General features: G+C 45.3%; 1 protein-coding gene across 1 annotated transcript in view; it reads left to right on the forward strand.

Moving 5' to 3' along the window:
* Nucleotides 1-16167, forward strand: part of TDP1 (tyrosyl-DNA phosphodiesterase 1) — a 95158-nt gene that overhangs the window by 62792 nt on the left and 16199 nt on the right. The window contains exon 12 of the mRNA XM_007944527.1: nt 6464-6566. Coding sequence (XP_007942718.1) covers nt 6464-6566 — 103 coding nt within the window. The remainder of the gene's footprint in view (nt 1-6463; nt 6567-16167) is intronic.

Genomic DNA, 16167 nt, shown 5'->3' on the forward strand with positions numbered 1-16167 from the left:
AGTTGTCAGGATTTTCTTTTTCTTTATGTTGAGATGTAATAAATTTTCCAAGTCATCCTCACTTTCAGCAAGCAAAGTTGCATTATCTGCATGTTGCAGGTCTTCCTCCAATCCTGATGCCACGTTCTTCATACAGTCCAGCTTCTCAGATTATTTGCTTAGCTACAGATTGAATAAGTATAGTAAAAGGATACAACCCTGATACACTCCCTGATTTTAAACCATGCAGTATCCCCTTGTTCTGTTTGAACGACAGCCTCCTGGTCTATGTAGAGTTTCCTCATGAGTACAGTTAAGTGTTCAGGAATTCCCATTCTTCTAAATGTTATCTGTAATTTGTTATGATCCACACAATCAATGCTTTTGTGTAGTCAATAAAACACAAGTAAACATCTCTCTGGTGTTTGTTTTGAGCCAAGATCCATCCATCTGCTATCAGCAGTGATTTCCCTCATCCTACGTCCTCTTCTGAATCCAGCTTGCATTTCTGGAAGTTCTTTGTCAATATACTGCCACAACTGTTTTTGAATTATCTTCAGCAAGATTTTACCTGAGTAACGTATTTATGATATTCTTCAATAATTTCCACATTCTGTGGGACCACCTTTCTTTGAAATGGGTACAAATATGGATCTCTTCAGTCAGCTGGCCAGGTAGCTGTCTTCCAAATTTCTTGGCATAGACAAGTGAGTGCCTCCAGGGTGGCATCCGTTTGTTGAAACCCCTCAATGGGTATTCCATCAGTTCCTGGAGCCTTGTTGTTTAACAAATTCCCCTAGTGCAGCTTCCACTTCTTCCTTCAGTGTCAGTGGCTCTTGATCATATGCCACCTCCTGAAATGGATGAACATCAACCAGTTCTTTTCGGTACAGTGACTCTGTGTATTCCTTCCATCTTCTTTTGATGTTTCCTGCATCTCCTGCATGAGATTTTGCTCATAAAATCTTTCAGTATCGCAACTCGAGGCTTGAATTTTTCCTTCAATTCTTTAAGCTTCAGAAATGCTGAGCATGTCCTTCCCTTTTGCTTTTCTAACTCCAAGTCTTTGCACATTTCATTATAGTAATTGACTTTGTCTTCTTGAGCTGCTCTTCGATATTTTCTCTTCAGCTCTTTTATCTTGTCATTTCTTCCATTTACTTTGGCTATTCTCCATTCAAGAACAAGTTTCAGAGTCTCTTCTGACACCCATTTTGGTCTTTTCTTCCTTTCTTGTCTTTTTAATGACCTTTTGCTTTCTTACATGTATGATGTTCTTGATGTCATCCCATAATTCTTCTGTTTTTGGGTCATTTGTTTTCTGTCCACCGTGAGTAAACCTGCTGGTATTTGAAATACCAGTGGTATAGCCTCCAGCCTCACAGCAACATACAAGCCACCACAGTATGATAAACTGACCGATGAGTGGTGGGACCCTCTGCCAAGCATGATATCCTTCTCCAGTGGCTGGTCCCTTCTGACAGCATGACCAAAGGACAAGAGACAAAGTGGCCATTCTTTGTCTAAGGAGCATTCCATATGCACTTCTTCCAGGTTTATTCTTCCAGCAGTCCATGGTATTTTCAGTATTCTTCACCAACACCACAATGCAAATGCATGGGTTTTTCTGTGGTCTTCCTTATTCATTGTCTGGCTTTCACATACATATGAGGCTATCGAAAATACCATGCTTTTGATGGGGCACACCTTAGAGACATCTTTGCTCTTTAACACTTTAAAAGGGGTCTTTTGCCAAATATTGTATTGGTCCATTATTGTAATAGTCAAGGAAACGCTTATCTGTGGAAGGTCATTTTCTTTGTTGGTTACCAGGGGTGGGAGGGGAGGGGAAGGAACACTGTTAGATAGATAGAGATAAGTTTTGATTTGGGTGAAGAAAAAGGCAATGTACCAAATGTAAGTGATCAATGTAGTGGCATTGAGGAAGAAAAAGACAGAGAGAGCTATGTGGGAAGTACAGAAAACAAAGATGAACCCTTTTGCACATATAATACGACGTGCTCGTTGAAGGCAAACACGGGTGTATGGGTGGACAGGCTGAAATATTAGGTATCTATATGAAGTGGAGAGTACACCCAAGAACATGTATAGGGTTGGCAGACAGTGGTCCAATAACTTTTATGTATATGATCTGAATTCCCAGGTGTATAATGGGGCTGACAAGGGACAAGGTTTTAGTCACTGTTTGGCCACTGACAGCTACCCAGAGGGACAGAGTAGTTGAACCTGTGGGCTCGGGACCATAGTCCCAGAGGACATCAAACTCAATTGGCATAACATACTACACAAATCATTGTTCCACCTTCTACTGTGACTAGTAGCGACTGAGATCTTAAAAGCTTGCAAGCTGCCATCTAGATGCAACAATGGGGCTCTCCTCGTCCAGGACCAAGAAGAATGAAGAAAACCAAAAATTCATGGAAACAATCAGTCCTAGCGACTGGTACACCATCCAATCTGCGGCCTATACGACTGTGAGACCAGAAGAAATAGATGGTGCTCGGCTACTACTGTCAACCACTTGGAAGAGGATCTTTGTAGGAGATCCTGGATAAACAGGGGAACAATGTGGAACAAAACTCAAAATCATTTGGGAAAAAAGAAAAAAAAAAAAGCGGGGAACAGGTTTACTGGCCCGATGAAGCCTGGTGGAACCACTGAGACTATGGCCCCTAGCTGTCCTTCAGGTCTGGAATTAAACACACACTTGTAGCTTCCAGCCAAGCAGTAGACAGGCATACTAGTTGAGCATTTACCTGAGGTAGATACACTCCTTGGAGACAACAAGTAAGAAAGAAGGGCTGCTCAGGCACAGGGAGACAGCTCAGGGGGTAGGAGTGCATGGAGGGATGGTCACAGGGAAGTGGTACCTATCGGGAGGAAGTAGGGGAGGAGCTGTTGGATTGTGCTAAATTGTGGTCAATGTCATGAGACAAAGTGTATGTGATCTGCTGTATGGAAAGTGTATTTGCTCTATAAATTTTCACCCAAATCACAATAAAAATAAAAATTAAATAAAAAAAGGGGAGGCTTTTGCAGCATACTTGCCTAGTGCAATACAACATCTAATTTCTTTACTGCTGCTTTTTGCCCATAGAATCCTTTAATATTGCAACTTGAGGTCTGAATTTTTCTTCAGTCCTTTCAGCATAAGACATGTGCAGAGTTCTTCCTTTTTGGTTTTCTAATTCCAGGTCTTTGCACATTTCATTATAATGCTTTGCTTTTTCTTCTTGGGTCACCCTTTGAAATCTCTTGTTTAGCACTTCTCCTTCATCATTTCTTCCATTCTCTTTAGTTACTGTGCATTCAGTAGCAAGTTTCAGAATCTCTTCTGACATCCATTTTGGTCTTTTCTTTCTTTCCTGTATTTTTAATGAACGTTTGATTTCTTTATTTATAACGTCCTTGATGTGATCCCACAATTCATGTGGTCTTCAGTCATTAGTGTTCAGTGCATCAAAGCTATTCTTGAGAGGTCTCTAAATTCAGGTGGGACGTACTCAAGGTCATGCTTTGTCTCTTACAGTCTTTTGAAAAAATTTTGTTCCACAGTCAACCTCTGGCCTTGTTCTGATTAATGATATTGAGCTTCTCTATCATTTCTTTCCACAAATACAGTCTGTTTGATTCTTGTGTATTCCATCTGTTGAGGTCCACATGTATACTTGTTGTTTATATTGTTGAAAAAAATGTATTAGCAATAAATAAGTTATTTGTGTTGCAAAATTCTGTCATTAACTCCCTGACATTGTTTCTGGCATCAAGGCCATGTTTTACCACCCTTCTTTCTTTCCACTTTTCCCATTCCAATCACCAGTAATTATCAAGTCATCGTGATTGCTTGTTTGATCAATTTCAGACTGAAGAAATGGGTAAAATTCTTTCATTTCTACATCTTTGCTTTAGGGTTTGGTGCATAAATTGGAATGACAGACATATTAACTGGTCTTCCTTTGAGGCGTATCAGTATTATCCTGTCTCTGCCAGCATCGTGCTTTAGGAATAGATCTTGAAATGTTCTTTTTGATGATGAATGTGATGCCATTACTCTTCAATTTGTCGTTCCTAGCATGGTAGATTATATGATTGTCCAATTCAGTGTGGCCATTACCAGTCCATTTCAGATCACTAATTCCTAGAATATCCATCTTTATGCATTCCATTTCATTCTTTTTCAACTTGCAATTTTCCTTAATTCACATTCTGTTACTAATGGATGTTTGCAGCTGTTTCTTCTCATTTTGAGTCATGAAAATCTGAAAATGAAGGTCCCCAAAGCTTTACTCCAGCCACATCATAAGGCCAATTCTAATTTCAGGACGCAGCCCTTCCACAGCCGTGTTTTGAGTGCCTTCTGACTGTGGGGCTCATCTTCCAGCACTATATCAGACAGTGTTCTACTCCCATCCATAAGGTTTTCACTGCCAGTGTTTTTCAGAAGTAGACTGCCAGGTCCTTCTACCCAGTCTCTCTTAGTCTGAAAGCCATTACTTGTCTGTCAGTTCGTTCTAGTGTGGTGGCTGTGCCATCAGTGTTTCAAATACCAGCAGAGTCACCCATGGTGGACAGGTTTCAGTGGAGCTTACAAACTAAGAAAGTTAAGTGGGAAAGGGGGGACTAAAACCTCTCCCATGATCTGGACTGGTCCAGGACTCTCTTCTGGATACTGATCTATCTTTCTTCTTCACATACTATAGATTTTAGTCCTGTGTTCTCCGGAGAATTTCTTATGGAGACTCGACGGCACATAACAACATTTTAAATTCACTATTACAGGCTTAAACCTTATGACAAAATGTCCACATGGTGGACAGAGATCAGACCTCTAATTAGCATGGAGCATGCAAAACTGCCTAATTAAATAGTGAGCATTGTTCAGCTTAGCTGAAGCCTAAGGAAAATTTAAAAAAAAAAAAAAAAAACACCCTGTGGTGGCTTCATAATGTGTCAACTTCACAACACAGTGATGTTCACGACTGCGACCTTTGTCAAAGAGAGGCTCACATTCCTCAGGTGAGTCCATCGTCAAGCAAGAATATCTGTAATACACTGTTTCATTTATTTTAAGTTAGTTAATCATTTAAAAAGGAGCTCTGGTGGCGTAGTGCCTATGGCATTTGACTGCTAACCAGAAGGTTGGCAGTTCAAACCCACCAGCCACTCCTCGGAAGGAACTAGGCAATCTACTTCTGTAGAGGTACCACCTCAGAAACCCAAGGAGGGGTTGCTGTGAGTTGGAATCGACTTGATGGCAGTAAATTTAATCATTTAAAGGGTCCTTCACTCTGACTTCCATAATGCCTTCTTGTCTGTTTCTGAAAACCCAAAACAAGCCATCCTTTTCATGTTCCCTGGTAATTATTTTTGTTTGACTCCGATTCTAGCAAATAGCTCCAGCCCTTTGCTTAGCAAAATACTTGAACATCTGAATGGATCTTCTTCAAATACCGTTTTCTACAGAGACAGGCTTTGAGGGTTCTGAATAGCTTAGGTTATGCTGTGCAGTTTTAAGATTAAATAGAATTTAGATGAGTCTAATTGAAAATATGTTCGTAGCTGGTTTATGTGAATCAGTGAGTGAGTGAGAGTCCCCTGCCTGAGTGACTGCGGGAGATGAGGCCTCCGCTGAATCCCACCCTGCGCATCTGGTGTCACCGTGGTGCCTCCTGTCCTTTCCGTTCTGACCCCTTCCTCCTCCTGCACTGCGTGACTTTGAGCCACGTCCACAGCTCTGTCTTGACCACGTAAAACACAGTGCAGTGTTTAATACAAATACCTAAAGGAGCCCCGGTGGTGCAGTGATGAAGCGTCTGGCTGTTCACTGAAAGGTCAGTGGTTCAAACCCACCCAGCAGCTCCATGGGAGGAAGATAGAACAGTCTGCTCCCATGAAGATTACATCCTAGAAAATCCTGAGGGCAATTCTGCTCTGTCAGGTTGGGGCACTATAACTGGGAATTGACTCAGTGGCACCTAACAGCACCCTGGATACCCATCTAGGACCCTCAGAGCCAGTTTCTTTAGATTGACAATAGAAATAGTGTTATCTGGACAGCAGGAAAATACAATTAAGATGATGCTATATTAAGATTATGTTAGCATTTTATAATTTCTTCTTAAGGGCTACTTTGAAAAAACAGAAAACTTCGCTACACTAGGGTCATGAAAAGCAACATGATCGGGGCAGGGAAGAATAATTGTTAGGATAGCTAGTTCTTTTAATAGCTGCCCTCAGAGGAAAACGAAGATGAGGGTGAGGCCAACTCAGTGGGCAATTACAGTGAAGTCCTGAGGATTAGAACGCCGCAGGATTAAATTTCCTGTCCAAGACTTTCCAGTGCTGCCAGAAACTGACAAAACGTGATTGCTCCCCTTTCTGACCGCTGCCCTTGCAGCTGTGCCGACTTGACCCGCGGGAAATGCCTCACTGAGCCGGCCGTCCTGTGCACTTGTCTTCACAGCGCAAATCTGTCCAAAGCTGCCTGGGGAGCGTTGGAGAAAAACGGCGCCCAGCTGATGATCCGCTCCTACGAGCTTGGCGTCCTCTTCCTTCCTTCGACGTTGGTAAGTTCCCAGTGTCTGAAACGGCTTGATTGCTCACTTGTCAAAGAAGCTGGGTTTTTATGTTCTCTTCCTTGCATCCTAATGACTTGCGAGGGGCCGGTAGGGAGCTGAGCCGGGTTACTGACCCACAGCCTGTGCTCCTAACCGCTGGCCTGTGGTGATGCATTTATTAAGCATTCACCGTGGCAGTTCAAACACAGAGGTGCCTCGAAAGACAGGCCTGGCAGTCTGCTTCTGAAAAGTCACAGCCTTAAAAACCCTGGGGAACAGTTCATGGGGTCATCGTGAGGGTAACGCAGCTCCACGGCAACTGATCACACCGTTGTGGATGCAGCAAGATCCCTGCTGCCAATGTGTTTCCCTGATTAGAGAGTGAAGATGGTGCTTCAGGTATGGCCAAGAGCAATATTTAATACATCGTAAGTATCATAAAACATGATGTGAAGATTCATTATGGGATATAAGTGGTGATTCACCAAAGGAATGGCCCGGCGAAGAGCGAGACATTTTTGGTTAGGGTGACTGGAGGGTGGTGTTGGGAAGCAGGAGGGTTTGAGGGGGCTTTTGAAGGATGCATGGGATCCCAGGTAAGTGGAGAGGAGTGGCAATCCAACGGAGGAAATGGCATGAACACAAGCCGAGGCGGGGAAGCGCAAGTCAACTGCTAGAGAGAGAATTCAGGAAAGCCCAGGGAGGCATGCAGTCAGACTCACCGTTGAGGCCCCCTGGACAGGCAGGACGTTGGAAAGCCTTCCCCCCGAGGTCCAGCTCAGCCAGCTTGTCTCGCAGCTTTGAAGCAGCTCACGTCTCTGCAACTGAACCCCACACGAAGTGGTTGGCTCACGTGTAGGGACCCGCTTGTGCAAGCGGTATGTTTCCATAAAGACAAGGAACACACTTGGCCCAGAGAGAGACTTTCCCCACTGAGAGGCACACAGCCTGAGACCGGTCATCTTACCTCACTCACACCAGAGCAGGGCCCCCACGTAGAATAACATCATGGCTGATGCTGTCCTCTTCCTTCTTTTTCACCCCTTGCCTGGGCTTGAATTGGTGGCAGTTAAACATGCACACAGTATACAGCTCCACTGTAAACAACTTTGACAACCGAACTGCGTGGCTGAGTGGTACTGTGTGTTTGTGCTTAGGCTCAGAGTCATGAGTCGGGCTGACAACATGACTGTGTGCTTGTACTTAGCCTTCAATTTGGATTGAAGTAGTGTGGGAAGTCCCTGGGTCATGCAAATGCTTAATGCATGTGGCTGCTAACCAGAAGGTTGGAGGTTCGAATCTACCCAAAGGTACCTTAGAAGAAAGACCTGAGGATCTACTTCCAAAACTCAGCCATTGAAAACCCTGTGCCTAGATCGACTCTGACACATGAGGGGTCGCCATGAGTTGGAATCGACTTGACAGCAGCTGTTAGTGTAGAGCGTGGGCATTCACGTGGCCCCAGGCCCCTGGAGAATGACCCCCGTCCCGACCCCCGTCCCGGTGTCCCCAGTGCTCTCTTCATGCCGCACTCAGGCACCTGGCTCTTTTCTCCCTTTCCCTCTCCCCTTGCCAATATTGAACTGCTTTTTCCTCTGTAGCTCAGAGGGCTCAGCTATGAAGCTGTCCAACAGGCCTCTTCAGAGGATTATAAAGAAGATTTCAACACCTCTTGGTTGTTGCCTACAAAGTAAAACAGAACAGGTCTCCAGGAAACCTCTCAGCCTTAGGGCCAGCTCCCAGAGCCCTGCAGGCAGATCGGTAACCCCATTTTGTAGACAAGGATGTGGCTTCTCCAAGGTCCTGCAGCTAAGGAATGGGGTCCAGCCCTCAAACTGTCTTCTGGCTGATCCCTCCTGTGACCTTTCTGCTTTCTCACAGCTTTTGGGCAACAGTGAATTCACACTGGGATAACAATGGGCGGTAATTTGCTGTGATTGTAGTGGCTTTAAGCTGTGGCTGGAATTCTCTCCCAGTAATAATTTAAGTGATGGAATACATTCCTTGTCACTCTTGTTGGGTTTTTATTGTCAGCATTTGTACAATTCTGGTCATTTCTAACTATCGTGATCTGAAGTGGTAATGGGAAATAAAGATACTATCCATCCTGGTCCTCTGGTCCCTTCTAAGCAACTGATTTTTACCTTAGATATCATTTCTCTGGCTGAATGTCAGAAAAAAAACAATGGGAGAAAAAATAGGCATAATCATTTAGAATCCTCAGATTGACTTTATGCAGAATTCTTGTCTTACTCCTGTGCTTTTGGAATAAAAACCCCTCTAGGTAAGCAAGAGATCCAGTTACTTATGGAGACCATCAGGCAGGAATAGCAAAGGTGAGGTCACCCTTCCATGGCATGCCAGCAGATTCATGGGCTCGGCCCCAAGCAGGGTGACCATGTCATTCACATGCTGATTAATGCAGCAGATTCTGCAGCAGTCAGGCTGCGGTGTAACTCCAGATGCAGAGCGTGGAACAGGGCTCCTACGGGCAGCTTCCTCTGTAGCACAGACTGCCACCATCCCGTTCTTGGCCATTTTCCCCATTTGGTCAGGTGTTTACGTTCTTCAGTGACTCAGAACTGATACGGACAAGGTGCTGTAATCAGGCATTATGGACAGTACACAGTGCTGTCTTGACGTTGCCCTCCCAAGGAGCTGGCCAGGTCTGGCTGGTCAAGGAGGTCATAACATCAAATAAGCACCTACATGTGAGTAAGATGAGAGAGGTTCCAGATGCACGTTGAGTGTGAAAGCTACAAGGATGGCACTGGCCTTAGCGGAATCCAGAGGACTGGAAGGGGTGTGCATGTTCTTGACACTGCATTTTACAGAAACCAGCTTGAGCTTGCTTAAGCCCACGGAGGGAGGAATGGATTGAAAAGATGCTGGGGGTGGAGTCACGGGGGTGTTGAACAGCCAGGCCTTGGGAAGCGGGGGAGCAGGGTCAGCTCTAGGACGTCAGCAGTCTTCACTGCTCCAGTGTCCAGTGGTGTAACTCCCACAGTGGCTCCCTGACCAGGGGCCGGCCGTTGTGCGTTTCCAGTGACTGCTGCACATAGGCCTCCTGTCCTCCCTGTGACAGGACGGTGTCATGTGACACGGCCGTGGCCTCCACACTCCCCCATCCTTCTCCCCTGAGATTATTGTGAGTTATGAAGCCACCCCAAGAGGGAGATATCATCACTTAGGGGCTCACTCATAAGTGACTTGATGTACATCTTGTCAGTCTGCAACAGAGGGTTTCAGGGGTTTTTGTGGTATAGGAGACTTTGTCCTTAAGCCTAATATATCTCAGTACTTATGTTGCTTACTGTCAGCTAAAGCCTCTAGAAAAGTTGTGGGCCTTTACTTGGCCTTCATAGAACTAACATGTATGATGTTTACCGTAAGGACCACCCACAGTCCCGTGGCATGTGGTAATGTCTCATTTTGCTAAGGTTGTGTGGGGCTCCGATTCAGGAAGAGACATTGATGCTGTGAGTGGGAGGCTGCCAGCCAGCATAGCTTGGTTTCTCCCTTCTCAGACTTATCCCAGGCTCGTAACTGAAGGCTCCAGCAACTTGAAATTGACTTCATCAGCACTCAGTTCAACTCCAGACCCTCTGTGTCTTTTTCTCAGGCCTGGGGGATAAAGTGAGGAATGAGATGGAGTCTTTGTTGGGGCAACAGACACATGTAATCACAGTGGATAGTGGGAATTGTGGTAGGAGGTATATAAAAATCATAAGGGCGCCGAGAAGAAAGAGCTTGAAAGTCAACCTAGGGGGATTAGGTTAGGCTTTAAGGTGACATTCAACCTGGTTCTTGAAAAACGTGTGTGAGTTTAACCCACAGCCCGAGGGTGATGAGGCTTCCACACAGAGAATAGGAATACGTGTTCTACTTACTTGGAGAACCCCAGCAGGTAGTCCTCTGTGCCTGGTGCTGGGGGGGGAGGGGAAGAACAGGCCATGACAGAATCAACAGAGCCCTGTTGCAAAGGAGATGGAGGAGCAAGACACACGGGGTTGAGCTTTGCCCCCACAGCCATCCAGGTCCCTAAGCGGGGCTAGCAGTCTTATCAGGCCAATTTTCAGAGATGTTGAGACTTGAAAAAATGTAATCCTAAAATGATAGTAATTACACTTTAACTTCTGTTGTTCAAAAGGTACTTGAGGATATATAAGGTGTAACAGATGTCATTAGAACTGTCATCTTCATCATTTAAACACATTATTAAAAAATCCTGATTATCATTGAATTACTGTTTTATCTGCCACACTGTCTAAGCTTGAAATGTGGAAACCATCCTCATTTCCCCACCTCCATCTGTTTAATCATCAAGTCCTGCCAGTCCTAACTCCTTGAAGTTGCTTGGTACTCTGTCACTGTCCCCATCCCCCCTGCCACCATGTCCAGGACACATTGACGCTTGCCTGCCCCCTCACTTCCCAGGTCTCCCCCAAGCTCCTGGTCACCCAGCTGCTGGGATGGTCATCAGACACCACTCCAGCCACGCCCTGGTCTGCCTCACATCCTTCAGCACCGAATCCAGACTCCTCGGCTTAGCCTCCTTTTCCTTGTCCTCTGACTCCTGACTGCTCGGCCCTCACCTCTTCCCTCTCTCTCCCTGGCACTTGATATCCTAGCCACGTGGAACCGCTTGTTCTAAAAGCCAGGCCCACCTCATCTAGCTGGCCTTAACCTGTATTTAGAGACACCTCTACTCTGGTGGTGTAGTGCCTGAGGCATTTGACTGCTAACTAGAAGGCTGGCGGTTCAAACCTACGAGCCACTCCTCGGAAGGAAGATTGGGCAATCTACTTCTGTAGCGATACCGCCTTGGAAACCCAAGGAGGGGTCGCTGTGGGTCAGAAATGACTCGATGGCAGTGAGTTTGGTTTGGTTCTACACTCCTACCCCCACCTGCCTCATCAGGCCTTACTGCAAATTCTTCTCCCCTGCATCCCACAGGTTTCTAGGACCTGCGGCTTATCACACACCATACTGCGTTGTACCCATTGACTTGCATGTCTCCTTGACCAGTCAGTGACCTTTAGCACAGAACCTGGCCCAGTGGAGGCTCTTAGTAAACATCTGTTACTTGATGTTACTGCTGTCAAGTTCCCAGAGTATGCACTGCCCACACTGACTGAGTGAAGTGAGAACAGACGGGCAGGGCAGGTTGTCTGCGGACTGAATTTAGCACAGAGGGCATGGAGTCGTATGTAAGTATGCCCACGAATCTTGTAAGCAATTTGAGGCAGAATAGCCCACTTGTAGCCATCACTTGTGGAAACTTTTTAAAAAGCAAAACACTTAGAATTCTGTTGCTATACTAACAAATGCAAATTTCTGTGTATTCATTTAATGGACGTTTTAGAAATTTCTTGGTCTGTCATCATCTTAAAACGTGTGCTGACAATGGGCTTTGTTGTAACATGGGGCCCAGTGTTACTGCTCTTTAGGGTTTTCTTCTCGGGATTAGCAAGGCCCCTGCCTTTTAGTTATGTCTTTGCCAAGTAGACATAGTTACTACCCATTTTTGTAGCCATCCTTCTGACTGGACATCATCCAGAATTCTGCTTCTCAAGACCAGCCCTCCAGGTAGCTCTTAGGAGGAACTTGTACATAACACCCACAATTGCTGAGTTACCAGAGTCACCAGAACCGAAATTTTGTCCTTCATCGCTAGGCCATCTTGATCACCGTGTTCCAGAACACCGACCGGAGGCCAGTGTTGCTTCCAGTCAAGTTTTGTCCACAGAATGGCACAGTCCCCAAAACTGGGAAGGTGGTCACTTCAGACGGATCCTGCCGTTTTCTTCTCCACAGCGCTGAGAATGACCTCTGTCACTCAGGAACTAAGTGGCTGAGGAAAGTGGCATTCTTAGTGGCCTAAAATGACAGTGGACGGAGAGCCAGCACTTTCCGTTCATAATAAAGATGCCATTTGAAACCTCTGTGAATTGATCTGGAAGCTGATACGTTCCTGGTACCAAGTATTGATTTGTTCCCATTTTTTCTGCTGCTTTTAAATGAATGACCCGGTGAACACCAGCATCTGGAGACAAACCCAGCTTGCAATTAGGGTGTGTAGTCAGCAGCTGTCCCTTTGATTAGGAACACTTTCAGCAGCTTTGGAGAGAATACCAAGGTATAGTTAGGTGACTTTGTGTGCATAGCACTTAACGACCCTTGTTATATTTAAAAAAACAAACCAATTGCTGTCATGTCACTTGTGACACACGTGACCCCATTTGGTTCAGAGTGGAACTCTTTAGGTTTCAATGGCTGTGGTCTTTCAGAAGTAGGTCACTAGACTGTTCTTCAGGCTGCCTCTGGTGAGTCTGAACCGCCCGTCTTTCAGTTAGAGGCTGAGCACTTCACCATCCTGTTGGATAGACAGTAGATACTTAATAATTATTGTTGATTTGAATAGAAGGGTTTATTCTTTTGGAGGTCTAATGCCAATTTGTCAATTACATGTTTTCCAGGTTGTCCTTTTAATTTAATTGTATTTAATTTTTAAATTAGACTGATTTATTTAGATTTCAGAAATCTCAATGTGGGAAAGATCCAGCATTTTCAAAGATCGGTAGCTATATTCCAAACCCAAAGACATCTATGTAGGTATCAGGGAGAGAAAAGTGTTTCTTCTGTACTTTCCTTCATTTTGATGGTGTTTATTTAGCATGTACTTTGTCTGACACTTGCTAGGCATTGGACTTAAGGCTACCTAACACACTGTGCCTAGAACCCCTCCTGCCTCTGGGAATAATGAGGCAACTGTCTCATGGATAAATGTCCCAGTTTCTTTCCAGAACACGGTAATAAGTGCCTCTCTGCCTTGTCTCAGGGCTGAGAGAGGTCATGGGTTGCCGGAGCAAAAATGCTTCAGTCAAATTCCTACAAACTTCCAACTTTCACATGTCTTCTTTTTTCTTTCCTTGCCCTGGTTAAACTACTTCATAGTCTTTTTGTTGTCAAAAATGGCATAGACCACAGTGCATGCTTTCCTCTTGTGTCTGTGGTCCTGACTGAACTAAAGAGTACAAGAGCTGTCACCTTAACCCTCTGCTGCCCTCCCCACACCCACCTCTGATGACCTACCTTGGGCGAGGCCATCAGTCCTGGGCTCTGAGGGTTCCCACTGCTCCCGGTGGTGTTTCTTGGTTTAAGCTCTTGTATTTTCCGATGCTGCTAATGAAGTTACTGTCTTTGTATTGCACTCTCTCCACATCCAGTTGCCACATCCTGTCCCAACTGCCCTGACAAGTACTTCATCACCTGTTACTGGCGTTGTTGTCTTCTCTGCCCTGGACTCTTGATGCCTTCCCTCCCATCACTGGGGAATGACCCCACTCAGGCCACGATCCCACTGCTGTTGACACTGCTCTCACCCACACATCAGGATCTGTATTCTCCTGCCTTTCGACTTTCAATGGCTCCCCTCGGCCCATTGGATGGCATCCACATTCCTTCATGCGCCATTGGGGTCCACAGTGAACTGGAACAGTGTGGCTACCAGACTCCTGTCCCACCCCTTTCCCCACACACCCCTGTGCTCCTGTCACCCCAGCGTACTTGTTACTGTGTCATGAGTTCAGACTGTAGGGACAACTGCCACTTCCTAGATGTGTGATTCTGGGCTTACTGCTCTGCCTCAGCTGGAGACTCTGTGATTACTTGGAAATAACAGAATATGGGAGAAGAAGTAAGAAAAGGAACTCACCCAGAGTACCCTGCTCTGAAGCCTTAAGGACCCAGGACCTGTAGGAGCTGAAATGAAAAAGAAAATGGCTTTGGGCTTGGACCCAAGTAGGGATCCTGTTTCCAGCCTGCTAGCCTTAGACCAATTGGTTTTCTTCCTTAGACCACCTTTGTCTCAGCTGGAAAATGGGGACAGTGTAGTCCCCAGTCATAGAATCATTATGAGAATTAAGAGTCATTACCTATAAAGTCTTTTGCAGCAGACTTGCCCAATGGAGTGCATCATCTAATGTCTTGACTGCTGCTTCCATTGGTGTCAGTAATTGTAGAACTAAGTAATGTGAAGTCTTTGACAGCTTCAGTCTTTTCTCCATTTATTGTGATTCTTCTTACTGATTCAGTTGTGAGTTTTTTTGTTTTCTTTATATTGAGATGTAATCCATACTGCAGACTGTAGTATTCAGTCTTCATCAGTAAGTGCTTCGAGTCATCCTCACTTTCAGCAAGCAAAGTTGTGTCATCTGCGTATCACAGGCTGTCAATGAGCCTTCCTCCAACCCTGATACCACATTCTTCTTCATATAGTCCAGCTTCTCGGATTATTTGCTCAGCATACAGATTGAATAAGTGTGGTGAAAGGATACAACCTTGACGCGTTCCCTTCCTGATTTTATACCATGCAGTATCCCCTTGTTCTGTTTGGATGACAGCCTCCTAGTCTATGTGAAAAATCTCTTTAAAGTGCTGAAGAGCAAGTCTTCTTGAAGACTAGGGTGCACCTAACCCAAGCCATGGTATTTTCAATCACCTCATATGCATGTAAGAGCTGGACAGTGAATAAGGAAGACTGAAGAAGAGTCGATGCTTTTGAGTTGTGGTGTTGGTGAAGAATACTGAAAGCACCACGGGCTGCTAAAAACTAACAAACCTGTCCTGGAAGAACTGCAGCTAGAATGCTCCTTGGAAGCAAGAATGGCCAGACTGTGTCTCATCTACTTTGATCATGTTGTCAGAAGGGACCATTCTATGGAGAAGGATATCAGGCTTGGTAAAGCGGAGGGTCAGTGAAAAAGGGGAAGGCCTTGAATAAGATGGATTGACACAGTGGCTGCAACAGTGGGCTCAGGTATATCAAGGATTGTGGGGCTGGCACAGGACTGGGCAGTGTTTCATTCTTTCGTACATATGGTCACTATGAGTTGGAGATAACTTGATGGTACCTAACAACAACAACAGCCTACAAAGTGCTTAAAAGAGCAAGTGCTCAGTAGAGGTCACCACTAATGTGAGCGGTAGTAGCAATAGCAGCAGATAGACTACAGTTAAAACAGAAGGTTAAAAGGAGAGACTGATACCCTGTCAGCTTCCCAAACCCAAGCCCACTGCCATGTAGTCTATTCTGAATCATAGCAACCCTGCAGCACAGAGTAGAACTGCCCCTATAGGATTTCCAGGGCTCTAAATCTTCATAGAAGCAAACTGCCTCATCTTTCTCCCATGGATTGGCTGGTGGGTTGGTACCACCAACCTTTTGGTTAGCAGCCCAGCACTTTACCCACTGTGCCGCCCTTTGTAGGCTTCCAGTCAAATCAAAACCTTGATGTCACACCTGTGATGTCCTACTGCTTTGTCACCACTCACACACAGCCCCCACAGCTGATGGGAACCTGTTTTTGAGACACTGTTAGGTTCACGCTCCTTCAGGAAGCTCTTCCTTCACCTCTAGCTGGAAATCCTCCCTTTGTTGATCACATGCTGCCTTGCAGGAAGGGTAGGCCACCCAGCCACCTTCCTGTCTTTTACTTTCTTGTCAATTTGTCCATCTTTAGTTAAGTGTTTTCCTTTTGGATGGTTCAGCAACTGTCACCATTTTATCCAAGAAAACCTGAACCCTTGTGTAGGGTTATACTGCTTG

This window comes from Orycteropus afer, unplaced genomic scaffold (assembly GCF_000298275.1).
Source record: "Orycteropus afer afer isolate SDZICR_OR568_19922 unplaced genomic scaffold, OryAfe1.0 scaffold00127, whole genome shotgun sequence".
NCBI lineage: Eukaryota > Metazoa > Chordata > Mammalia > Tubulidentata > Orycteropodidae > Orycteropus > Orycteropus afer.